The 21,546-nt window shown below is 54.6% G+C and overlaps 3 protein-coding genes across 3 annotated transcripts in view; 2 read left to right on the top strand and 1 right to left on the bottom strand.

The window, feature by feature from the left end:
- Positions 1 to 7,118, bottom strand: part of VOLCADRAFT_93925 (uncharacterized protein) — a gene marked incomplete at both ends in the record, with an annotated part of 17,867 nt that extends 10,749 nt beyond the window's left edge. The window contains 12 exons of the mRNA XM_002953172.1: positions 9 to 74; positions 199 to 293; positions 664 to 814; positions 1,383 to 1,440; positions 1,879 to 1,946; positions 2,507 to 2,611; positions 2,828 to 2,917; positions 4,024 to 4,146; positions 4,680 to 4,977; positions 5,249 to 5,395; positions 6,015 to 6,110; positions 7,033 to 7,118. Of these exons, the coding sequence (XP_002953218.1) occupies positions 9 to 74; positions 199 to 293; positions 664 to 814; positions 1,383 to 1,440; positions 1,879 to 1,946; positions 2,507 to 2,611; positions 2,828 to 2,917; positions 4,024 to 4,146; positions 4,680 to 4,977; positions 5,249 to 5,395; positions 6,015 to 6,110; positions 7,033 to 7,118 (1,383 nt within the window). The remainder of the gene's footprint in view (positions 1 to 8; positions 75 to 198; positions 294 to 663; positions 815 to 1,382; positions 1,441 to 1,878; positions 1,947 to 2,506; positions 2,612 to 2,827; positions 2,918 to 4,023; positions 4,147 to 4,679; positions 4,978 to 5,248; positions 5,396 to 6,014; positions 6,111 to 7,032) is intronic.
- A 1,391-nt stretch (positions 7,119 to 8,509) lies between these two features.
- Positions 8,510 to 14,339, top strand: pgm4 (phosphoglycerate mutase; the record flags this gene model as incomplete). The annotated part of the gene is made up of 9 exons (XM_002953101.1): positions 8,510 to 8,797; positions 8,981 to 9,058; positions 9,182 to 9,304; positions 9,957 to 10,057; positions 10,812 to 11,033; positions 11,352 to 11,469; positions 12,070 to 12,267; positions 13,133 to 13,420; positions 14,175 to 14,339. The coding sequence occupies 9 exons, from the start codon at positions 8,510 to 8,512 to the stop codon at positions 14,337 to 14,339; spliced, it is 1,581 nt and encodes a 526-aa protein (XP_002953147.1).
- Positions 14,340 to 15,138: 799 nt separating this feature from the next.
- On the top strand, positions 15,139 to 21,485 carry VOLCADRAFT_93927 (uncharacterized protein; the record flags this gene model as incomplete). Its single annotated transcript, XM_002953102.1, has 14 exons — positions 15,139 to 15,145; positions 15,553 to 15,852; positions 16,519 to 16,565; positions 16,740 to 16,832; positions 16,998 to 17,136; positions 17,614 to 17,758; positions 18,017 to 18,146; positions 18,686 to 18,822; positions 19,040 to 19,112; positions 19,443 to 19,655; positions 20,038 to 20,169; positions 20,396 to 20,577; positions 20,924 to 21,061; positions 21,449 to 21,485. The coding sequence occupies 14 exons, from the start codon at positions 15,139 to 15,141 to the stop codon at positions 21,483 to 21,485; spliced, it is 1,773 nt and encodes a 590-aa protein (XP_002953148.1).
- Between the last annotated feature and the right edge of the window lie 61 nt (positions 21,486 to 21,546).

The following is a 21,546-nucleotide window of genomic DNA, read 5'->3' on the forward strand; positions in this document are numbered from 1 at the left end:
CTCTTGACCTCCATCAGGAAGTTGGCGTACAGAATCAGGAGGCCCACGTGGCCGGGAAACACAGCCATGCCGCACTAAAAAAACGAGGGGGGAAGGAAAGGGAGGGAGCAAGGGGGGCCGGGGGCGGAACTGATGTCGTACACACCACACGCACGCACGCATTAGGCATCCCATCTTTTCCCCTCCCAACCAACCCACCTTGATGATGGTCTCCCCCAGCTGGGCGGCCTCCTCCAGGATTACACCCTCTGAATCGAAGTGCCGCATGACCCGTGCCACGACCTCTACGTCAGCTGTGAAGGCAGCTCAATCCAGGGTGGGAAAGGGCAAACATTTACTACTACTACTAAGTATATGAAGAGGATTTGCAACCGGATGGCATGTGATGCCGGCGTGTGTGCCATCAGGTCGCAGTCCTCTTACAATGATGAGGCTCCAGGCAGGATGTAACAGCCCCGTAGAACCTGAGGCGCGGGACGGCCCTTGCCGTGCCAACCGTTGCCAGGCAAACGATCAATCACAGAGCCACGCACAACAAACAGGACTCAAGGAAGCAGCGCTACGCTATAGCCCCAGTTATAGTCCCATGCCCTTCCGCGCCACCTCACCCCGCCTCACCCACCCGCACACGCCACCAACCCGTCCGCACCCACCATCACCCACCTGGCGACGAAAATTTGTTCAACTTGCGCTGACGCGCCGTGACAATATCCAAACCCCGGTAGGCGGCAGCAGGGCGCAATCGCCAACGAGACCATACCGCCGTCACGACAGCCCCGGTTACCAGCGCCGGAAATGTGCCGTACAGTACGACCTGCTAGGGGACAAGACCGCAAGTTAGGCGATGGTTGGGTTGCCGTGGGGAATAGAATGGGTTGGACAGTGGTTGGTTTGCAGTGGTAGGGGAATAGACAATTGTATGATGTTCTCCGGCTGTAAAATCCGATGCTGTGCTGGACACCCCACGTGCGGCTCGCCATTGGTTTAATTAGCCACCACCAGCTGACCGCTCTCTTCAAGTTCCTTTCAGGCTTTAGTCCGGTTGGTCGGTTGGTCGGTTGGTCAGTTGGTGGTCGTTATATTTCTCGCAGCAATTGCTCCCTGCAGCCATCACTACACCATCGCTGTCCCCCAGACCGCCGGACGTGAGGATTGCTCCACCACCACCACCACCACCACCACCACCAGGAATACCCACCAACACGTACGACCTGGCCGCCAGCGACCTCTCATCATCGGCCGCCAATAACTTAGTCTTTCTCTTTGAAACCACTCGCCATCTACCCAATCACCACCACCGCCACCACAGGTACACGATTGCAAAAACAGACATACACACGCAGACATACGCACACACATACGCACACACGCACATGACCCACCCGCGTCATTAGCCCGGCTTCCTTGTCGTTACGGAGATCCATTACCACATGTATCGTGCTGCGGGGAAAGGGGAAAGGTCGTTTGAGGGGTCCAACGGCAGACGGCCGGTGCGGTTCGAAGTTGGTGGCCGGAGTCAGTGGCTGAGGTTGTGCGGCAGCTGGCCGCTGAAAACGCCTCTCAAGATGCTGGTGGAGAGCGCCCTAGCGCGTATTTACAAACGATGTGTGTGTGCCGTACGTACAATCTACGAGGTGCTACAGATTGGAGGTCACAGTCCCTTAAGAGTTGCTGTGAGGTGTCGAACCATCCTATCGTCAAAAGTCAATTTCAGCCAGATGAAGAGGAGGTTCGAGAGGATAAACACTCTCTAGGGTTTGCTGCACCACACAAAGCAGGCGGGGGCGGGGCGGGGCGGGGCGGGGCTCTTGTTGCTTTTCCATGCACGCGCAGCTCCTACGCGGTATCATTACGCGTACGGCATCATGTAGTGCGTACCATAGATACGACACTGCGACCCAGACGGCCACCCAGATGTCGTTGACGTACAGCCTCAGGAAGGGCAGCTGCAGGGTGTCATTGGAGGTAGTTGGAGGTAGTTGGAGGCGGTTGGGGGGTTGAGGATTTTGGATGCGGGATGCTTACGGGACGGGGAATAGTACGTGATATGTGCGTATGTACTCTGTGTATGTGTCTGCGTGTGTATGTCTCTGTATGTGTCTGTGTGCGTGTCTGTATGTGTGGGAAGTAACAAGTAGAAGAATGCCCAGAAGACCGCCTAAGCTCTCTCCCGCGGACGGGAGCGTGAGGGGCGTGAGGGGCCTATATGCCCTCTCCTAAGCAGCCGAGAGCCGCAGGTCCGTTAGCTCCGCTCTCCCCCCCGGGGGCTGGGAGGCGTCGCACGCTCTCACGAGTCAAGGCTCCATCACGCGAGTTTGCGTTCACTGAGCCTCTGAAACACGCAACAAGACTCCCCTCTCCCTCCCCGGCCTGATCCGGCTCTCGGGGGGGAGGGGGATTCACTAAGAAAGAGGAAACCCGGAAACCCTGTACGGACCCTACATACTGCGTGTGTCTGTGTGTGTGTCTGTGTCTGTGTGTGTTCCTGTTGGCAAGAGTCGCTCACCGCCCGAAAGTTCAACCAGCAGATTCCCAGCGCCAGCACCAGCATCACCACGGCTTGGGGCTTACCAACAGCGACTAGCGTGTCAGCAGCCACCACAAACAAAGCCTGGACGGGGGTTGAATACAAGAATATGATTATGTGTGTATGGGTAAACATGGAATGGGTATGCAAACATGGAAACATGGATTTTGTGAAAGTGTTTAGGGTTACTTGGATCTGGATCTTTTATGTGCATGAACAAAAGTACATTGTTTTGCGTCACCCAAGCGCAAACATACCAACCAACCAACCCATATAACTCCCAACCTCCAATTCCCTTACCTTGAGCACCAGCACCTGAAGCCTGGTCACGGCGGCCGGAGAAGCAGTTATGCCCGTTGCCACCGGACTCAGATCGCAGCTGGCGACCAACTGCGAATGTACGAACGTGTGTACGGCGGTGAGGGGAAATCGTGTAATGCGTGGGTACGTGCTCCAAGGTAGCACAGGGCACAGGGCTGGGAAAGAAAAAAAGCAATCATGGGAGATGATGTTCGGATGCTCTCTTTATAAGTTCATTATCACGGTAACTTGGTTACAGCAGCAGATCATCAATGGTCCGTCAGGCCACGTCAGGCCCCCTATCACTTCATCCGTCCTACCTCCCTCAAAACTCCCCCAAAACCATATTCGATGGTAAGCTAAGCGAAATTGACCAGATAAAGCAAATTTTGCAAAAAGCAGGCATGACGTATTTGAAGCACAAGAGGCTGCTGCTGCTGGCTAGGATCCGGAGGGTTTATCACGGAGTTATTTTGCTCTCCGCCTTGCGTCGCTGTGTTGGGCTGCGCTGTATCGTTTTGTGTATCAGCTTTACCAAATCGACCCACCATCAGGGCCGTCGCCAGGAAGAAGACGACAGCCGTGACAGCGCCCACCGCCAGCAGGATGATGTGATGGCCTGACAAGCATTCTGGTAACGACATACATAAATACATAAAATACATAAGTACATAAAATACATAAATACATACATACATATGGACATATAAGATGTGCGGTGGAGAGCGAGGAGGAGGTCAGGGCCACGGAGGTGAAAACGTGGGTGATGTACGGCAGCATGAACATGTAGTAGTAATTCGAGCGATATCCCTTGTGCTGCAGCATGGGGCCCCTTAATGCCGCTGAGCCTATATGTGGGCATGTGTGTGGTTTATTTGGACTGCTATTTTGCCGTCAAGCCGCCGCCGTGAGATATGTTCTTTAAGTTGCCGTTCCTTCTTCTTCCAACCAAAGAGACATCTCTGCTTCCATTGGAAAGCCCCTAGCTGACGGGCGCGCACACATGGGGCATTCACTCGATGCAGTCCCTCTCAGTCCCAGGAACTCACAACTGATGTTGTACACAAATCGTATGCCATTGATCATCATCCGTACAGCGTCCTTTCAGTCAAGTAACAATTTTACGACAACGAATAACTAACGAACCAACCGATCAACCAACCAACGGACGACGCCAAGAATGCTGACTCACGCACGTCGCTCCAGTAGTTGTGCGGGTGACCCGGAGATCCGAAGCGACAGTTGAACAGGAACATGATGTAGTCGAACACGGCCACGTAGGCCATGTTGAACAGTGCATCGGTGAACTTTTGAAGCAGCTGCGCGAAACGGTGAAGCCACCGGGAGTGCTCCTATACCACCAGCAGCAGCAGCAGCAGCAGCAGCAGCATCCACCGCCGCCGCCGGTAACAGCAGTGTGTGGGCGGGTGATGGGCAAGTATGGGTGGGTGTGGGTGTGTGGCGGATGTGCTTTTGTAGTATGGCCGCGCCGCGCGACGGCCAATACATGCATGGTTTGGCAAGGAAGGTGGGGAGGTTCTCCCAGGGAGTGGGGGAAAAAGATAAAATTATTGATTTGTCCCCCCCCTTTTTTTACGGATCGGGGCTCCCCCCCGCACACACACAGACGGAATTTGTAACTTAGGGTTGTTAAAACTGGGCCATGCGTGTGTGTCATAAGGAGACAACGCTTACTACGCCTTACACGGAACCCCTCCCGTCATGATGTCGAGATGATCAACTATCATTGAGCCCGTAACCTGCCCAATACATGCCAGGCATTCCCGGCTCCCTTCCTCCATTCCAATCACCCATCAGCCAACTACCAACCAACCACCAACCAACCACCAACCTGCCGCCTCATGGCCAGCGTGAGGACACCAATGGAAATCACCACCGAATAGATAAGGCACACAAGCGCGTAAAAGATGTTGACGTACGTACGATAGCCCTGTTCAGACGGCGGGCAATATACGTAGGTATGATTGGACAAGGAAATGTTCTTGTTTCGTGCTGGACCTGTGTCTGGTGCTGGCAATTGTGCTTTTGTGCAGGGGGAAGGGGGAGTTGCTGCTGCGGCTGGCAATGCCGGTGGGTTAGTGGCGGTGGCGGTGGCGGTGGCGGTGCTGATGCCTATGGTCCTGGCGGCCCTGGTGGTGGCGGCGCCGGGCAAGTGGCACTGGTGATGACCCTGACTGCCCCCGAGTGGGGTGTTGCGGCTATGGCCAAAACCAATTGATTGACTCAATGAATTACTAATGGATTACTCAATGCCATTATTGGATCGGACCCAGTAATGCAGTACGGTCAAAGTAAAACATGATGATGCACGCAACCATTAACGAACTCCCCCCCCACTTCCCCCCCAGCCACACCCCACCCACCCAGATAGTCGCAACAGGGGTCACCGGTTGGGCCCACCGTACCACCTGCCAAACTGGGTTGCCGGTGTCCAGGGGCCAATGGTGCGGATTGAATACAACTAGAAAGGGCACAAGGCCCTCCAAGACCAGCTTCAGTGTCGCCCAGCGCCAACTGTCAGCAGTACGGCTGCGGGACAGGCAGTACCTGCAGCACGCCCCAGCCACAGCAAGGACGCTCATGCGCGTGAGCGGGGGGCCGGTCGTGGTGGCTTATTGCGTGTGTGCGTGAAACCGAGCCCGAGGGAGTTTGATCGGGGGGACAAGAGTGAGTGGAAGAGCTCGTACACGTTGGCGTGCGGGTTTTTTCTGAGCCTGCCATAAGGCTGTAGGGAACGTGCTCTCGGAATGTGCTATTGTATGGATGTGAAAGGCTCGACGAATGAATGAATGTATTGCTGAAGACCCCCTGGATTCATTAGCTGGCAAATACCCATCGCCAGCCAGTCTTTCACCCAGTCATTCACCCCCATCGCCAGCCAGTCAGACCGTCACCGGTGCGTTACCTCTTTTATGTTGGACCCACCATCAACACTCCACTCCCGTGTCGCTCCGGCTACCAACGCACGCCCTGGTAACCTGCCCCGCCCTCCACCCTCATCAAGCCCCTCAGCGTGTCTCGCGCCTCCCGCCCTTTTTTTCCATATCTTTTCCCTGCCTCCCGTCCTCCCTCCTATGCTCGCTCGTTCGACTGCACCGCACGCCTGTTTTGCTGTCCGTCCGTCTGTTTGGCTGTCTGTCTGCCTGTCTGCCAGCCCGTCGCTCACATTGCACTGAAGACCGCCTCCTGCAGTGTCTTGTTTTGTTCCAGCAAGTCCTCCTCTTCCTCCCCGTCTCCATCCTGGTTTGTGCCAAGTCCATGCCTGCAGGAGGCATGCACGTGGAAGAGGCGGTCATGGGAGCCTTTGGCGACAGTGACGTAGGACAGAGCGGGCAGGGCCCTGTCAGCTTGCTGTGCGGCTTGCGAGGAACCGGCGGGCACAGATTAATTATGCAGGGCACGCATCTCAGCTAATCAATATATGGAAAGGGCTCGACATGAAACATGATAACAGTAGCAATCGTGGCTATGCCGTCCTGCAGGGGTTCCAACGATCCTTCCCATCCAGGCCGGGAGACTTGCGGCTCCCTGTAGCACAAGACTCGTAAGGACGTAAATGGTTTGAAAATCTCATTAGATAATACGTTTAGTCATCCATTTAAGTGGATAATGAAGCTTTAACGGAGTGATGGGGATTCAGTTGGGAATAAAGGGACGAAGTTAGGATGAGGCAGTGCCAAGGGAAAGGGTTGGGGATGCGTTGCGAGCGCTTTGGGAGGATGGAGCGGCGGTGTGCGCTTCATGTCGTAAGGAAAAGACTTAAGTGGCGTCAGAAACAAGAGCTTAAGGTGTCTTCAGCCGATGCTAAGGCCTGCTAAGGTTCCCGGGACGGCGCTGCGAAGCGCAGCGCTGAGTTATCGTCGTCGGGAAGGAGTGAGGCAACAGCGCCGTTGGACTCCGGCCTTGAGCAAACAAACTGCTATCTAGGTTATTACAGATTTCAACGCTTAATGTCACACTTGAGGGTGTATTAGCGTGTCAAAGCGTTGACCGGGTCAGCATTTTGAGATAAGTGTATACGCATGGAAGGCCCGGTACTTCCGACCCGGAGCCTTTAGTGCTCTGGGGCTGCTTCCAAAGCACAACATGTTTAAAGATAATCATTGCAGATTTTGAGGTCATAGAGCGCCAGTGGTTGGGTGTGTAACGGCGGTTGGCGTCAATTCTACATGTCTGGCACTTACCGCTTCCGCAGGCGCTCAGTCGCATCACCAGCTGAAGATGTTTCAGAATTTGCTGAGCGCAAAGAGGCCGCCCTTGAAAGCGTCATTTTGCCACCCGGCCCGCCGGCAAGCCACCAACCATAAGGGCTGAGATTCCTCCTGCTTCTAAGCGGCGCTGCCTATGAGCTTAGTAAACCATATTGTTCATATAATATGTCAAAAGTATCTTACATTTAGCGCTTCCTAAAGCTGAAATGGAAATATACGGCCTGTCGCCTGCCAGCTCTTGCTCAGGTTACTCCACTTTGGTACTCTGGCGCGCTGTTGTACATTTGCAGCTAGTTGTCGCCGTAAACGATATCAAAATTGCGTTATTAACCCCGCAGAAACGTGGCCCAAGGTCAACATGAGTTCCATATTGTCGTACCTTTACAGGCATCTCGGACTTCAGTAGATACAGTTTACAAGGTCATAATTTAGCTTGGAATGAATTATCTTATTATCAATTCATTACCAGAATAAACCGTCATGTCTCCAGCGAGACAAAGTGTGTACGTCGGAAGACACGCCTCGTCACGCGACGCAGGATATTTACTGAGCTCATCGCCTGTCTGGCCCTACAGTATCCAAACCCATACAACGATAATCCTGGCGGCTGGGGAGCGATGCTCCATTGAGGCTGGGATGTATCTTAAAGCAACGCCCGAGGGCTCCTGCCACCTCAATTGCATTACCCGCCGTGAGAAAGCTTTAGCGCGCAAATCCGCGGATGTGTTTGTGTGTATATCTGCATTATGGATCTCAGCTGAAGCCGCCAGCCCTGCTTAGCCTAGCTCTTTCAGCGCATCTCAGCTCAGCTCGCATCATTGGTGCACCGTTGTGCATGTGATGCTATTCCTTGCCTATCGTACGGCTTTTACATTCACCTGCCCCTCCTGGCGCGGTTCTTGATCATACCCGTATACACCTCTGTTTCCCTCATTCTGCCCCTTTGCGCCGCTCCTGCGTGCCCGGGTGTAACGCGTCGCCTCCAGTAGAAGAGGGATATTGCCGTCTCCCCGGCGCACTCGAGCTCGGGTTATTTTAATAACCCCGTTTGTGGGTTCGGACTAAAGGGCTGCCGTGTGTAGTTATGCTGTAGGCCACCGTGGCCACCTGATGGGGCGCGTGGGATCCTGGCCTGGCCTTTGATGTGAGTTTACAGGGCTGGGAATGCTTCCAACGCGGATGGGGAGACATATTGGGTTCGGCAACCAACCGCCACACAATACTGTACGACTACAGCTGTTAAGAGAAGATTCCTGGATTGTTTCTTTGCAAGGCATCAAAGCGCATTGCTGTCAACAAGAAAGCGGGAATATTTTGTGGTAATACGATGCATTGCAAGCTGCATAAAGCAGTTAGTCATGGCAATTTGGGTGGAGACTTTCTGCGGATGCACCATGTTCCAAGGGCTTTGGGGCCTCATATTTCACATAAGTATTACAGTGCCACATCGATGACAGGCGCTGTCCCAGGACCGGGCGACAGGCTTCGCGCATCATCGGTCGCCATTTCCGGTCCAGCCTCCTTATCGCTCTGGAATGGCATCGACGAGTTCACGTGCTTCAAAGATCGCATTGATGCACCACCGCTTCCCATGCCGTCCATCACCGAGCCAGTTCGCGTCGTCATCGTCCGGCATGGTCAAAGCACCTGGAATGCTGAAGGCCGCATCCAGGGCAGCACAGATTTATCAGTGCTTACAGAAAAGGGAATCAAGCAAGCTGAGAAAACACGCGACATGGTGAGGCTTTGGTGGATTTGCTGACTTTACCAGCTCGCGATTGCATCGATGGTCCGTTTGGATGTTTCCTCCAGCCCTACCCTACGCCCAACTCACGTCCAAAGGGTCCTAAGCCTCTAACGACCCATACTTTACCCTCCCCTCGCAATTACAACCGCGCCGTACTTCCCTCCCCCCATACAGCTGTCCTCCATGCGCTTCTCCGCAGTGTTTCAGAGCCCCTTGGCCAGAGCTCGGCAAACAGCAGATGTGGTGCTGCAGGTGGGGCCTGTGCGCACGTTTGGGACGCGGTGAATCGGTGCCACTTCCAGTCCACAAAAAACCACCCAGCCCGAACCCGCTCACCCGGCGGGAATCCATGAACCCCGTTGTTTTGCGTCTCAGGGGCAATCCACGAGGATGGGTGAGGAGGACGTCGACGCGGAGGAGGACGTCATCAGCGGCTCCGATACCGTACGGCGGATTACGCTGCCGTCACTGCGGGAGATCGACCTCTATCACTTCCAGGTCCGCCTTCAGCGCCAACCCCAACCCCAACCCCCAAATGGATGGATGCGTCCTGACGGCGTGCAGGGAGGATCAACCCCTCAACCCTCCAGAAGTGAAGGGTGTCTCTCTCACAAGCCGGGGGGGAACAGCTCTCGGATAAAAACCAACCCTGAAGAGACACCCAAGCAAACACTGAAAAAAGGGAATGTGAGGGATAGAGCAACGTTCTGAGCAGGACGGATTTGTTGCTGTTGCTGCTGATGTTGTAATCATGGTTGATCTTATTTCTATTATCTAGTCAATGTAAGTCAGATTATCTAAGGGTAATTTGGCTGTTGACTGCGGTACAGCAGCAGTAGCAATCGCCGCGACAGCAGCATCACTGTGAGCTCCAGTACTCGGAAAGTAATTATGCAGTCTCGACCTCGCCACATATCGTGCGACGGATGTGCGGATGTGCGTCACCTCCGCCACCACCACCATCACTACACCCACCATCATCACCACCAGCAGTTCCCCTCTATGCCACTCTGACTTCAACCACGATGCGTGTGCTATTTTCTGAATCGTAACTACCCACCTCCCCTCACATCACCTTCCCTCACCCACCGGAAGTGATCCCCCTCACCCCATCTCACCCCACCTCGCCTTCCATCGCGGGGGCCATCAGGGCCTGCTAAAACACGAGGGCAAGGCGCTGTACGGCGATCAGTACAGCAAATGGCAAAAAGAGCCGCATACTTTTGAACTGAACTCTCACGCGCCAGTGAGGTGCGTCCGTCGCTTAAAGTATGTTGTCAAGCTCGTTAATTTGGTTGATTGCTTCGTTGTTTGTTTGATTGGTTGGTGTTGGACACGGGCGTGTTTGCGGAGGAAAGGTGTGGAGAGAGAGATTATGTGGGTTTGGGCGATGCCGCTTGGGCGAAATGATAGCAATAATGACAATACCATCAGATAATATAACAACCAGATACTATAATATAATACATGGAGACGATGATGATTATAACAATGGTAAAATGATAATACAATACAATGATAATGATAATGATGTAACGACAACAACAAATAACTAATAGCAATATGCGTTTGTGTACACATTTTGTGTACACGTGTATGTACGTACGTGTCTTTAAAGTCTTTGAAGTTCGCCCCCGCAAACCCGAAAGACAGCCCTTGCTTCTGAAGCTCATGACGAGGAGGCATCACCGCATGTATTTTCCACTGCGCGGGCCACCGTCCTTCGTCCGCACCCACACCTCCCCCAGCTCCCAGGGCTCGGCACCCTCCCATTCAAGGCCCTTCCCTCTCTCATTGCCTGAGGGGCCCTAGGGGCCCTAGGGTTCTGTCCCGCGTCCCAACTCCTGATGAACTGGTGACGACTATGGCAATGATAGCTTGTCGACGTTTCAGGGTTTTAAAAGAATTTGAAATGGTTTTAGGGTTTTGAAATGGAAGTATGGAAGAGCGGCGCTCAATGTGATCACGAAAACTTGTCCTGCGGGGTTTAATCGTATGGCTGCAGGGAGCTTTGGCATCGCGCGTCCCTAGCCTGGCGAAACCTGCTACAGCGGCCCCAACAGGGCGCCGGGGGGTCGACAGTAGCAGCAACAGCAGCAGCAGCAGGTCGACCGGCGGCGGAGGCTGTTGCGCGAACCGACCCGCGGGTAGTCCTCGTGGTGGCTCATAACGCAATCAATCAAGCTCTCGTCGCGACCGCACTGGGCCTGCCGCCGTCATATTTCCGGTACGACGCGTCCGGCGTACACGTCCGGCGTATCCCAGTCATACAAGCAGGGGGCTACAGAGCAAAGCTCTCTTGGGGGTCTCTGGATTCACCTGCCTTCCTCAAGGGACGGCGAAACATGTGTTTCTTTAGAGGTCGGTTTGCAGCGCCTATTAACGGTATGTTTTGGATGAGGATAGGGGGTGCGGGAGAGGGGGAGGGGAGGGGAGGGAAAAGGAGGGGAGGGGGAAGACGCACACGCAAAGCCCACCGGTGTCCCCCCTTTCCCTCCCGCCCCACTTCTCCCCCTCACCTCCCTTGACCATTTTCGGCGCGCAGACGGCTTCCCCAAAACAACGCCGCATTGAGCGTCATTGATCTGGAGCCCTCAACAGCTACCGTGACAAACACAAACGCTAGCAGCGGCGTTCGGATTACGTTGTCCTGCCTCAACCAGGTGTGTATATATGAACACGGGAGAGTTGTGTATTGCAAAATTGGAGCAGCGGTCGCAAGGTCGGGGCGCGTGCATGTATGTATGTATGTCTGTACGCATATGTGTGTGTGTGCGAGTTGGCTCCTGGAGGGGTAACTGCTGGAGGGCGGAAAGATGTTTTTCACGTTAGGCGGGGCAGGAGGTCGGTTGCCGACGGCGATCCGGATTGGAGCAGTGAGGGTTGAAGGGTTTTGGCCCTCCTAGTGGATAACAAAAGAAGAGGGAAACAAAACAAGCAAGAATGAGTATCTCGGGGCAAAGCGCATTTTGGACCCTGATGGCCGCAGCTGAGCCCCGAGAGACGTCTGGTGGTGTCGCCTCATAGATCCATCATCATAAAAAAAAGTCCTGAGCGCTGAGAGCGTCCACGCCCCTCCAGCGCATTTCGTAGTACATGCTTTTCAGCGAACAACGCATATCTGTCCTCTTCTTCCGCTTCCTCTTTCCTTCCAACCACACTCCTTCTCTTTGTATTCCGTATTTTTCCGCACCCTTACTTCCCCTCTCCCTTCTTTCCTATCTTACATACATACATACGCACTCACACACGTACACCCCTAGTCCCCGGACAACCCGTTCAAGAACCCCGACAAGGTGCTGGCGAATGTGGTGCTGGTGACACCGCCGTCGTCTTCACATCCACAGCGGCGCAAAGCACAGCAACCTCCGATAGTGGCGAAAAGGGAGATGCTGTTGGAAGTGCAGGAGGAGGTGGAGGAAGAGCTGCGTTCCTTGGCGGCAGTGCTGAGCAAGCTGCAGGTAGGGATCTGGTGTGTGGGGGGGGGAAGAGCATGGGAGGGTCCAGAACAGGGAGCAGGACGGAGGAACTCTGCAAGGGCGGCAACACCATGATGTACTTGTAAGGTCCCACCCTCACACAGCTCGAGACAGCGGAGGCCCCAAAGGCCGTGGTGACAAATGCGCTGTGTATGTATGTATGATGTTGTTACAGGGTGGTATAGCTTCACCAGCGGCCCCCTTTCCCTTGGAGGCAGTTCCCTGCTCGCCCCTGCGAGAGGGGCACCCTAATCCATTCACCCCATCCGACTTCAGAACGTATTCGTTGGGTTCAGCAACTCACCACCAGCATCCAACCTAATCTAGCGGATAAACGGCGCCACAACTTATTTCCTGGTCAGCTCGCAAGTTGATATAATCACGTCCCACACCGTCCACAAGATGGGGGGCCACCTCCCAATTCAACACCCCTCACACACCGAGGGGTCGGCAGGCGGATCTGAGCCCGGAACCTCCGGGAGCACAAGTCAGGCCTTAACTTCTGCCAGGCCTTAACTTCTGCCAGCCACCTGCCTAATGTATTTATGTATGTATCTCTGACCCCGACACGTTAAAGTTCAAGACCTCCGAGACTCGTAATTGTGGGATTCGACTATGCAGTGGTCTGTCATCTCATAACCAACTCAACGGTCCAACAGTCCGTTTTACAACGGACTCAACCACAACTAACCTCCGGTTCATCTCGTCCTGGTCCCCGCCGGGCATCGTAAGGCATCTGCATCCCTCCCACTTCATTTGCCAAGCACATCCAGCTGAGGCGACCAACCGACCAACATATTTCAAACGATACCCGACCAACGAAATACAACTAACCCAACCAACTCAGGTAACCCACGTGCTGGCGGGTCCTGGCGTCAGCGCGGCCACTGCGACGGCATTGCTGGCGGGACAGCAGCCGCCACCTTCAGTGAAGCCACCGCCGGAGCATGCAGGCCGTGCCGGCGATGGCGGCAGTGCCGCTGCGGTGGAGTTCCTGCCGTCCAGTGCGCCAGCGGAGGCCATCTGGCAGCGTGCAGTATCATCGCTGGTGACGGCGGCACCGCCGCCGCCGCCAGGCGACGCTCGCTCTTCGTCGTACGGCAATGTGCTTGTCGTACTCGACGCTGAGAGTCACGTGGGCGTAGTTTGGGCGGCGCTTGGTATCCCGAGGGCCCAGCGGGGGGCGGGGGAGGGGGAGGGGGAGGGGGCGGGCAACGGCGGTACTGGTGGCTGTGCGCGGCTGATGAGCGTTAGTCCGGGGGGTTTGACTGTCGTTGAGTTTTCGTCGGATCCCCGGGTAACTCCCGCGGTGGTGCGGTGCATTAATAACACGGCACACCTGTCATCGAGGCGGCGGCGGTAGCGGCCGTAGCAGTGATGGCTGCAGGGGCGCGTGTTACGTCTGGAAAGCACAACTCTTGCACTCCAACTGTATAATAATTTTTTAACATACATCATCGTAATGGAGATCTGGGTCAACTCGATTAACTTAGGAAGAGATGAAGGAAAATCGCGGTCCACGGTGTTTTATGCGGGGCACATGAACTCATGCATGTGGGCGGAGGGCCTATCATTGTCTCTATTGTGCGTTGGGCTCCTTATGTGATGTACATCCTTAGTTAGCTATTGTACTGCATTTGTACTGCATTCCGTGTTATACCCCGGTTCGTGATTGTGGGATCAGGACCAGGACCAGGACCAGGAGAGCGAATTCCCTACTCGCATGTGCGCTGCCGTAGTTGGGGAGAGGAAGAGGTAGACGTACGGAATGCGCCCGCAGCAGCAGGAGGGGGAGGAGGGGAAAGGCAGAAGGTGAATGCATACACATCTACAATACGGACATACATACATGCGGACACCTCAGCAAAGCAGCCCGGGTAACCACCCAGCCTCCGAAGCGGTTCAAGCTCCGAAACGACGGCAGGGTTGGAGCATGCTGCATCGTCATCTGTGCACACGGCGCAGTGCTGCAGTTTACTGCAGCACCTTTTGTCGTTTGCAGCTCCTCTACATCGTCATCATCATCATCATCATCATCATCACCCGCCATGTGATCAGCTGCCAACCTTATGATTACGTTGCGGTAGTGGATATGTCCCCCGCTTCTGTGCTGCTGTGACAGTGGTAGCGGTAGCGGGCTAGCTAGGTAGGTTGGCTTTCAAGGGCGCTTTGCAGGGCGCTTTTGGAAAGCTTAGTCCTTTGCTGGTTGTGAGAAGCTATTGAGGATTATTATTTAAGGGAAAGTCGCTGAGTTGGGGTGAGCAAGGCGGAGGGAGGTAGGAAGGAGGGGAAAAGTGGCTGGATTTCAGCTGTGTCCGCTTACCCTTAGTTATTGGTGCAACCTGTGGTAAGTACCTGAGGTTTTGCAGCCTGTTGGATTTGTGTCCAAAGCGCCATGTAATGTAAGCTAGGTTTTTAAACGAAGTTGGATCAGTAAGCTCGGGTATGCTGTATCTTGAGCCTAATGTTCAACACGGTTCCCCGTTCCATACGCCTGTCCGTCCTGTCCCAGCCATCATCACCTGCCATCCGAGCAGTGCACGCCCGGGAGTTCTATTGTTGTGGTCCTTCCCGTCCTCCGTGTTGCTCACCCGTCCGCATATGGTCTGCGATTCGGTTCTGATTACCCTTCCTTAGGGTCCCCATTGAACCCGGGTCAGTGCTGTTCCTAGCTCGACTGTATTTTTCCTCCGCCGCGGCAGCACATTTTTTAATGAGAACTCGAGAGACGAGTATGTTATTGCGTTAACCCATCGAGACACGTTCCGAACCGAGCGACAAAAGGAATGGGGCGACACTTATACTATATTGCACCATGAAAAGGTTATCGAACCACTACTGTACGCATAAAGGATGACAGGTAAGGACATAAGGAGAGGTAGCGGGCAGGTGTTGAAGCTTGGTGAAAAGTAGTCCCTGGGAAGGAATGGGCCACGCCTTCCCAAAGTATCTCCTGTTTGGAAGAGACTCATACAGGAGATACTGAAAAGTAATACGCGGTGAACTAACTGAGTCTGCACAGAGAAAACCGGTGCTGCGGCGGAGAAGCGAAAAGGGCGGTTGTGCCGAGTCAGCACGGCACGACGGTTGTGTAGCTTCCGGTACCAATGTTTTCAGCTGCCACATCAGAAAAAACTGTCGTCCATGTGCATGTAACAGTGTATACACTGAAGGGAGGACCCCGACGTGAGCTCAGTTTTTAAAAGTTGCCTATTTCCCCACACAGCTTGCAGTTTCAATTTCACGGTCAATTGTATCACGTCTCAGCAGCTGAGCACTTGCTTTGTCAAATTCGGCCTCACGTCGGCGCGATAGCGGCCACTCCGCAGGCCATGGCGCAGGAATGGCGCAGCATTGCCCCCGACCAGCAGCAACAGCTAACTCTGGCTCCGTGCGCCGCAACGACTCCGGCTCGGACCCGATCGACTGCTAAAATGCTGCCGCGCTTTGACCCGGGCGTCATGGAGACGTACCTGGACGACATGCGCGAAATGAAGGCAAGGGTCCACGAACTCTTTCGACAACATCCGGACCTCCTTCCCAACGTGGAGGAGGGCCTTTCCAAGGGTGAGTTGTTGCCAAAGTTGCTGCGCGACAAGAGGCAATCAACTGGCCCAGCACCAGCTGCGGTCCGTTGACGGCCTTTGGTTAGTTTGTTTGGGACACGTCAGCGCCCACCCGTCAACGACCCATGACGCGCTTCAATGTTCTTCCGAGGCGGACACGTGCTTCTTGCCTGTAGCCAACGCTGAAATGCATTTTCACTTAACCAGATGTGTTGAGCTTAATGACGAACTTTTCGTGGTCGAGGCCAATCGCCCCTGGGGCAGAGGGAGTTTTTCCGTTGTAGGGGAAAGGGGAATTCGCCAGGACCAAGTCTTTCCTGAGAAGTGGCGATCATTTTCTCTGGTTTAGGTGGATCGGCACCATATATGGATACTCACAAATAGGTGAAGCAATGGAGCATCCAATCTTACACCTCCATTGAAAGATACATAACTACGCTTTTCCCTGGGCCTTGCCTTGCCCGCAAGGCCGACCAGCATCTCTCTCCGATTGGTCCTCCTTCCAGGACGTGATCGTGTCCTGGTGCATATTTGTTATTATTATTATTATTATTTCATACTAATAAGCCTCGTTAATAAGTCCTCTATCCACCATTCCGCACCCTTGCTGCCTGTTGCCCGCCGCCGTGTTTGCGGCATTTGCCTGTCGTTCTTGTCGTATTTGCAGAGGAGCACCGTGCTTTGGTTCGTCGCTCGCTTAAGGTCATTTTGCAGGTGCGTTTGGGAAGATGATGGGCAGAAGGGGGGAAAAATGGGGTCAACAAAGGTCGACACCCTCGGTAGTACTTTTGCCCGCTCTCCATCACTCCCTCATGCCCGCCGCCTATCGCTCTGACCCCGTGCCCGCCGCCGCTCGTGTTCCTTCATCATACCTCTTGTCCTTCTCAGGCCGGCTACAGTCCCCTGGACCTGCTTGCACGCGACCCCCGCAAGTACTTTTACCTGGGCGAGTGCCTCTCCATGGTGGACCTGTCCCTGATGGTGGGTACAACCCGCAAACATGCAAATCGGAAAAACCACCCTCGAAGCAACTGTGTGTTAAAATAAAAATTGATATATATATGTATATATATTTGGAATGTTTTATTATATGTATCATATGAGAATGTAGTTGTGAATTTTTTGTGCCATATCCGCCATGAACAGGTCAAGAGCGGTGTGCAGTACAGCCTTTGGGGCGGCTCAGTTCTTAACTTGGGTAGCGAGGCGCACCGGCGCCGGTACTTCGACGACATTGCGCAGTTTCGTTTGCCGGGTTGCTTCGCGATGACGGAACTGAAACACGGTGAGGCGGGCTGCTGGGTACGACGTCACATGTGATGAGTGATGGTGGGTACCTTTAGAGACCCGACCCTTAGTAAAATGTAAGAAACACACAGTCATGTAGTAGAAAAGTATAAAAACACTAAAACACACGTGAAGGTGTACATGTGTGCATATAATAAAATGTACATCCAGGAAACACAGAGAACCGCGTACACACCCACAAACACACACAAACACACACACTCACACACACGCACACACGCACACATACTCACACACGCACACATAATCACAAACACACACACACACACACTCACAAACACTCACAAACACACACACACACACACTGAATAAAAATGCCTATGCGCATGCAAGTCCATGTCTCTCCTGCTCTTCGTACACATACAAATAGGCACAGACACACGCACATACAGAGACACAGACAGGCAGACAGACAGACGCGTGCGGGGCATGTGACCGCGCTCCCGGCCGGCAGGCAGCAATGTCGCGGCTCTCCAAACGGAGGCCGTGTTGGACGTGTTGACGGACGAGTGGGTCGTCCACACCCCGGACGAGGGAGCCATCAAGTGGTGGATCGGGAACGCGGCGGAGGATGGCCGGGCGGCCACGGTGTTTGCCAGGTATGTATGCATGTACGCTGTATGTATGTATATATGTATGCTGTATGTATGTATGCATATACAAGACATAAGTAGGAGGGGAGGGGAGGGGGAGGGGAAGGAGGAAGGTTATGTCAGGCTTGGTATTAATTAGGCTTTTCCCTAAGCCCCCTTAACCCCCGTCCATAATGAAATGAACCCCCAATAATCATAGCCCGTAATAATTCCGTAATAATAATACTAACCGTAATAACCGTAATAACTGCCTACCCCTCCCAGGCTCAAGGTGCCCGACCCGAACGGGGGCTCCAAGCTTGTGGATCACGGCGTGCATGCCTTTGTCGTACCGTTACGAGATGAGAGCGGCAACTTGCTGCCTGGCGTCGAGATCCGCGATTGCGGCTACAAGGTGTGGGTGTGTTGTGTCGGGTGGTGAATGTCATGTCTGGTCGCCACTACTACTTCCTTTAAAGCTTGATGTTGGTGCTGCAGCAGCGACTGCTGGTGGTGGTGGTGGTGGTGGTGGTTATGGTGCGGATTGCGTTTTCGTGGTAGTGGTAGTGCTGGTGGTGCTGCTGTTGGCAGTATTTTTAGGATCTTTTCAATTGTGGGGGGTTCTCTCTCCCCATCTCTCTCTCCCCCTCGTCTTCTACTGCACATTGTCTTCACCTTGCAGTGCGCCCTGGTCCTGTGTGTTTGTATGTGTGTATGTGTGTACGTGTGTGCACGCGCATCCTGGGGTTAAGGTGGGAGTGTTTCGTTGCGGCCGCGTCAGTCAGTCCGTGCTCGTCCACTGCCTACATGTACGGAGGTCGCTTCCACCCACCCACCCATCCCCACCCCCGAGGTCGGCGCCTTCAAGAACGCCTACTGGTCAGTTCTACTTCTTGTACACTCTTGCCCTGGCAGCAGCTTCACTCGTTCGTGGTTCGTCTTTCCCCTCTTTAGGTGGGCCTCAACGGTATCGACAACGGCGCCATTCGCTTTACCCACGTCCGGGTGCCGCGGGGTAACCTGCTGGACCGGTTTGCGTCTGTGGATAAGAGCGGCAGGTACAGCAGCCCGCTGACCAGCCAGGCTAGGAGGTGAGAGGAAGGGGGAGGGGGGAGGGGAAGAGAAATGGCAATGAGGGGGAGTCAATGACCCCCCGGCGGCGATTGATGACCCCCTGGTGTGGCCCTTTCCGTCCTTGATTGCAGTTGATTTAAGGTGTTTCCGTCAACATGTATGTATGTATGGATGGATGGATGTCTGAGATGTGACTGACATGCATACGAACTAACTTTTCCTCTCCCGTTTCAGGTTCGCAGCGACGTTGGGCGAACTGACTGGGGGCCGAGTGGGGCTGACGGCCGGCAGTGTGGGGGTCCTTAAGGTACAGGGAGGGGAGAGGAGGGAGAAGGGGGGGGATGGCGGTGGTAGATGAGGACTGAGTGAGGCGTCTGTTATGGGTAGTGATGTAATTATTATCTCGTACATTGGAAAGTGTATCATTGCAATGTATCATTAACCTTTATTGACCATTCTCGTCAACCAAACAATGTCACGCAAGCAAAACACAGCGGCTTACATATCTTCCCACTCACGTTCTCCCCTCAACTAACCAAACGACCAACCGACCGATTCCCAATAATAACACAAAACCTAATGCCCGCTCGAAACCCGCGAAACCCCTCAAACCCCCAAAACTCGTACACTCGTACAGGGCGCGGTGACCATTGCGGTCCGTTACGCGGCTCTCCGTCAGCAATTCGGCCCCCCGGACTCCCCGGAGGTTGCCGTACTCGACTACCAGTCCACCCAGGTTAGGTTGATGCCGCTGGTGGCGACCGCGTACGGCCTCCACTTCGCCAAGTGCCTGTTGGTGGAGAAGTACGTGGACATGAAGAGAACCCGAGAGCCCAAGTTGGTGGAGGAGGTGAGAGCGGGGCGGGGGAAGTGAGTGGGGTGGGTGGTGAGAGTCGGTGCATGTGTGTGTGTATTTTTGTGTATGTGTGTATGTGTGTGTGCAACTGGAGGAGGACAATACGCAAGACGTAAAGGGCCAACTGTGAGTGCTTCCCTAGTTTCTGTATGTCGTACATTGTACCCTTTGATTCGGATTCGGAGCCCCCAAATGCACCTTCACATATTTTATCAATATTACGACTTTTTTCATAGTGTTTGATACCCCTTCCCTTACCCCTCCCTCCCTCCCCTACCCCTAACCCCCACGGCAACCCCACAACAACAACAACAACAAAAAAAAGGTTCACGCGTTGTCGGCCGGGCTCAAGGCGTACACGACGTCGTACACCCAGGCTGCGCTATCGACGTGTCGGGAGGTGTGCGGCGGTCACGGCTACGCGGCCGTTAACCGGCTGGGGGCGCTGCGGTCCGATCACGACATCTTCCAGACGTTCGAGGGCGACAACACCGTCCTCTTGCAGCAGGTGCTGGTAGTGCAGCCTCCTAGCACAGGACTAGGGGAGGGGAGGGGCTTCCTTTCTCTGCCGCGTCAAAGCCGTTTTCACTTGTACGTGTTACGTTAACGGGGCTTCTTACCGCGTTTGCTAGGTATGTTATAATCACGGCGCTTAATTAATATCTAAACCCCTATCTTACCCCCCCCCTCTCCCCCCTCTCCCCCTCTCCCCTCCCATCCCGTGCGGAACTCAGGTCTCCGCCATGTTGTTGAAGGAGTACCGTCAGCAGTTCTCCGGCGCCCCCCTCACCGCCACCTACCACTACCTGCGCGCGGCCCTGCTGGGGGCGCTGCCCAACAACCCGCTGGTCACACACGACACGGAGCCGCGGCACCTGAGGGACCCCGCCTTCCTCTCCAAGGCGCTGGAGTACAGGTAGTGGGGGTGGGGGTTTGCGGGTGCAGGTGGGGGAAGGGGGGGATTCCACTGCATTACATATAGTTTTGGTTGGGTTGGGTTGGGTTGGGTTGGGGGTGGACCTCTGAGCCGGGGGGGTGAGTTTGCGGCGGTTGTGTGTCTCCACTGCCTGTATGCCTCTCCCCTTACCTCGGTTGAGATGATGGTGATGGGTTACGCTGCACCTCGACTCCGCCGCCGCAGCTGCTGTTGCTGGCGGTGGCGGTGGCGCTATTGGCTCCTACCGCCCACCACCTACCCCCGTACCCCCCCCCCACTGACCAGCCCCACCCACCCCCCTTGCCGTGCCGTTGTGTGGCTGTAGGACTGCGCGCATGCTGTTCACGTTGAGCCTCCGCCTCCGGAAGCACGGCCCCCGTCTGGGCGCCTTCCACGCCTGGAACAAGTGCCTCAGCCACGTGCTTGACCTCGCCAACGCCTACGTAGAGAGCGTAGTGTACAAGTAAGTGTAAAGAGGGGTGAGGGGTGGACACGGCGGGTGGTGGGCGGGTGGTGGGCGTTGGGCCCACAACGCAATGTTTGGTGTCGGGAAACTCGTCGCCGTACTGCGTGTACGGTACGGAGTGTTCTCACCCCTGCTACAGCTTCTTTTTCCCCTCTTGCCAACCTCCACGGGATGATCAACCGTGTCCTTCCTTTCCGCCGTGTAGCCCTTCCTTTGAGTGATTTGTGGTCCGTGTGGTGTACGACCCCCACCCCATTTCCCCCCACCACCCCCCACCACCCACCCCACCCCCCACCACGTTTGATACTCTCTTGCCCTGGCAGCAGCTTCAATCGTGTGTGGTTCGTCTTTCCCCCACCACCCACCCCACACCCACCTGTTCAGGGGCGCACCGGTAGTTGGTTCCCTGCATCTTACATAGCCTTACATCATCAATACACCATCTTACATCATCATCATCATCATATTATCGTCATGCATCA

This window comes from Volvox carteri, assembly GCF_000143455.1.
Source record: "Volvox carteri f. nagariensis unplaced genomic scaffold VOLCAscaffold_34, whole genome shotgun sequence".
In the NCBI taxonomy this organism is placed as follows: domain Eukaryota; kingdom Viridiplantae; phylum Chlorophyta; class Chlorophyceae; order Chlamydomonadales; family Volvocaceae; genus Volvox; species Volvox carteri.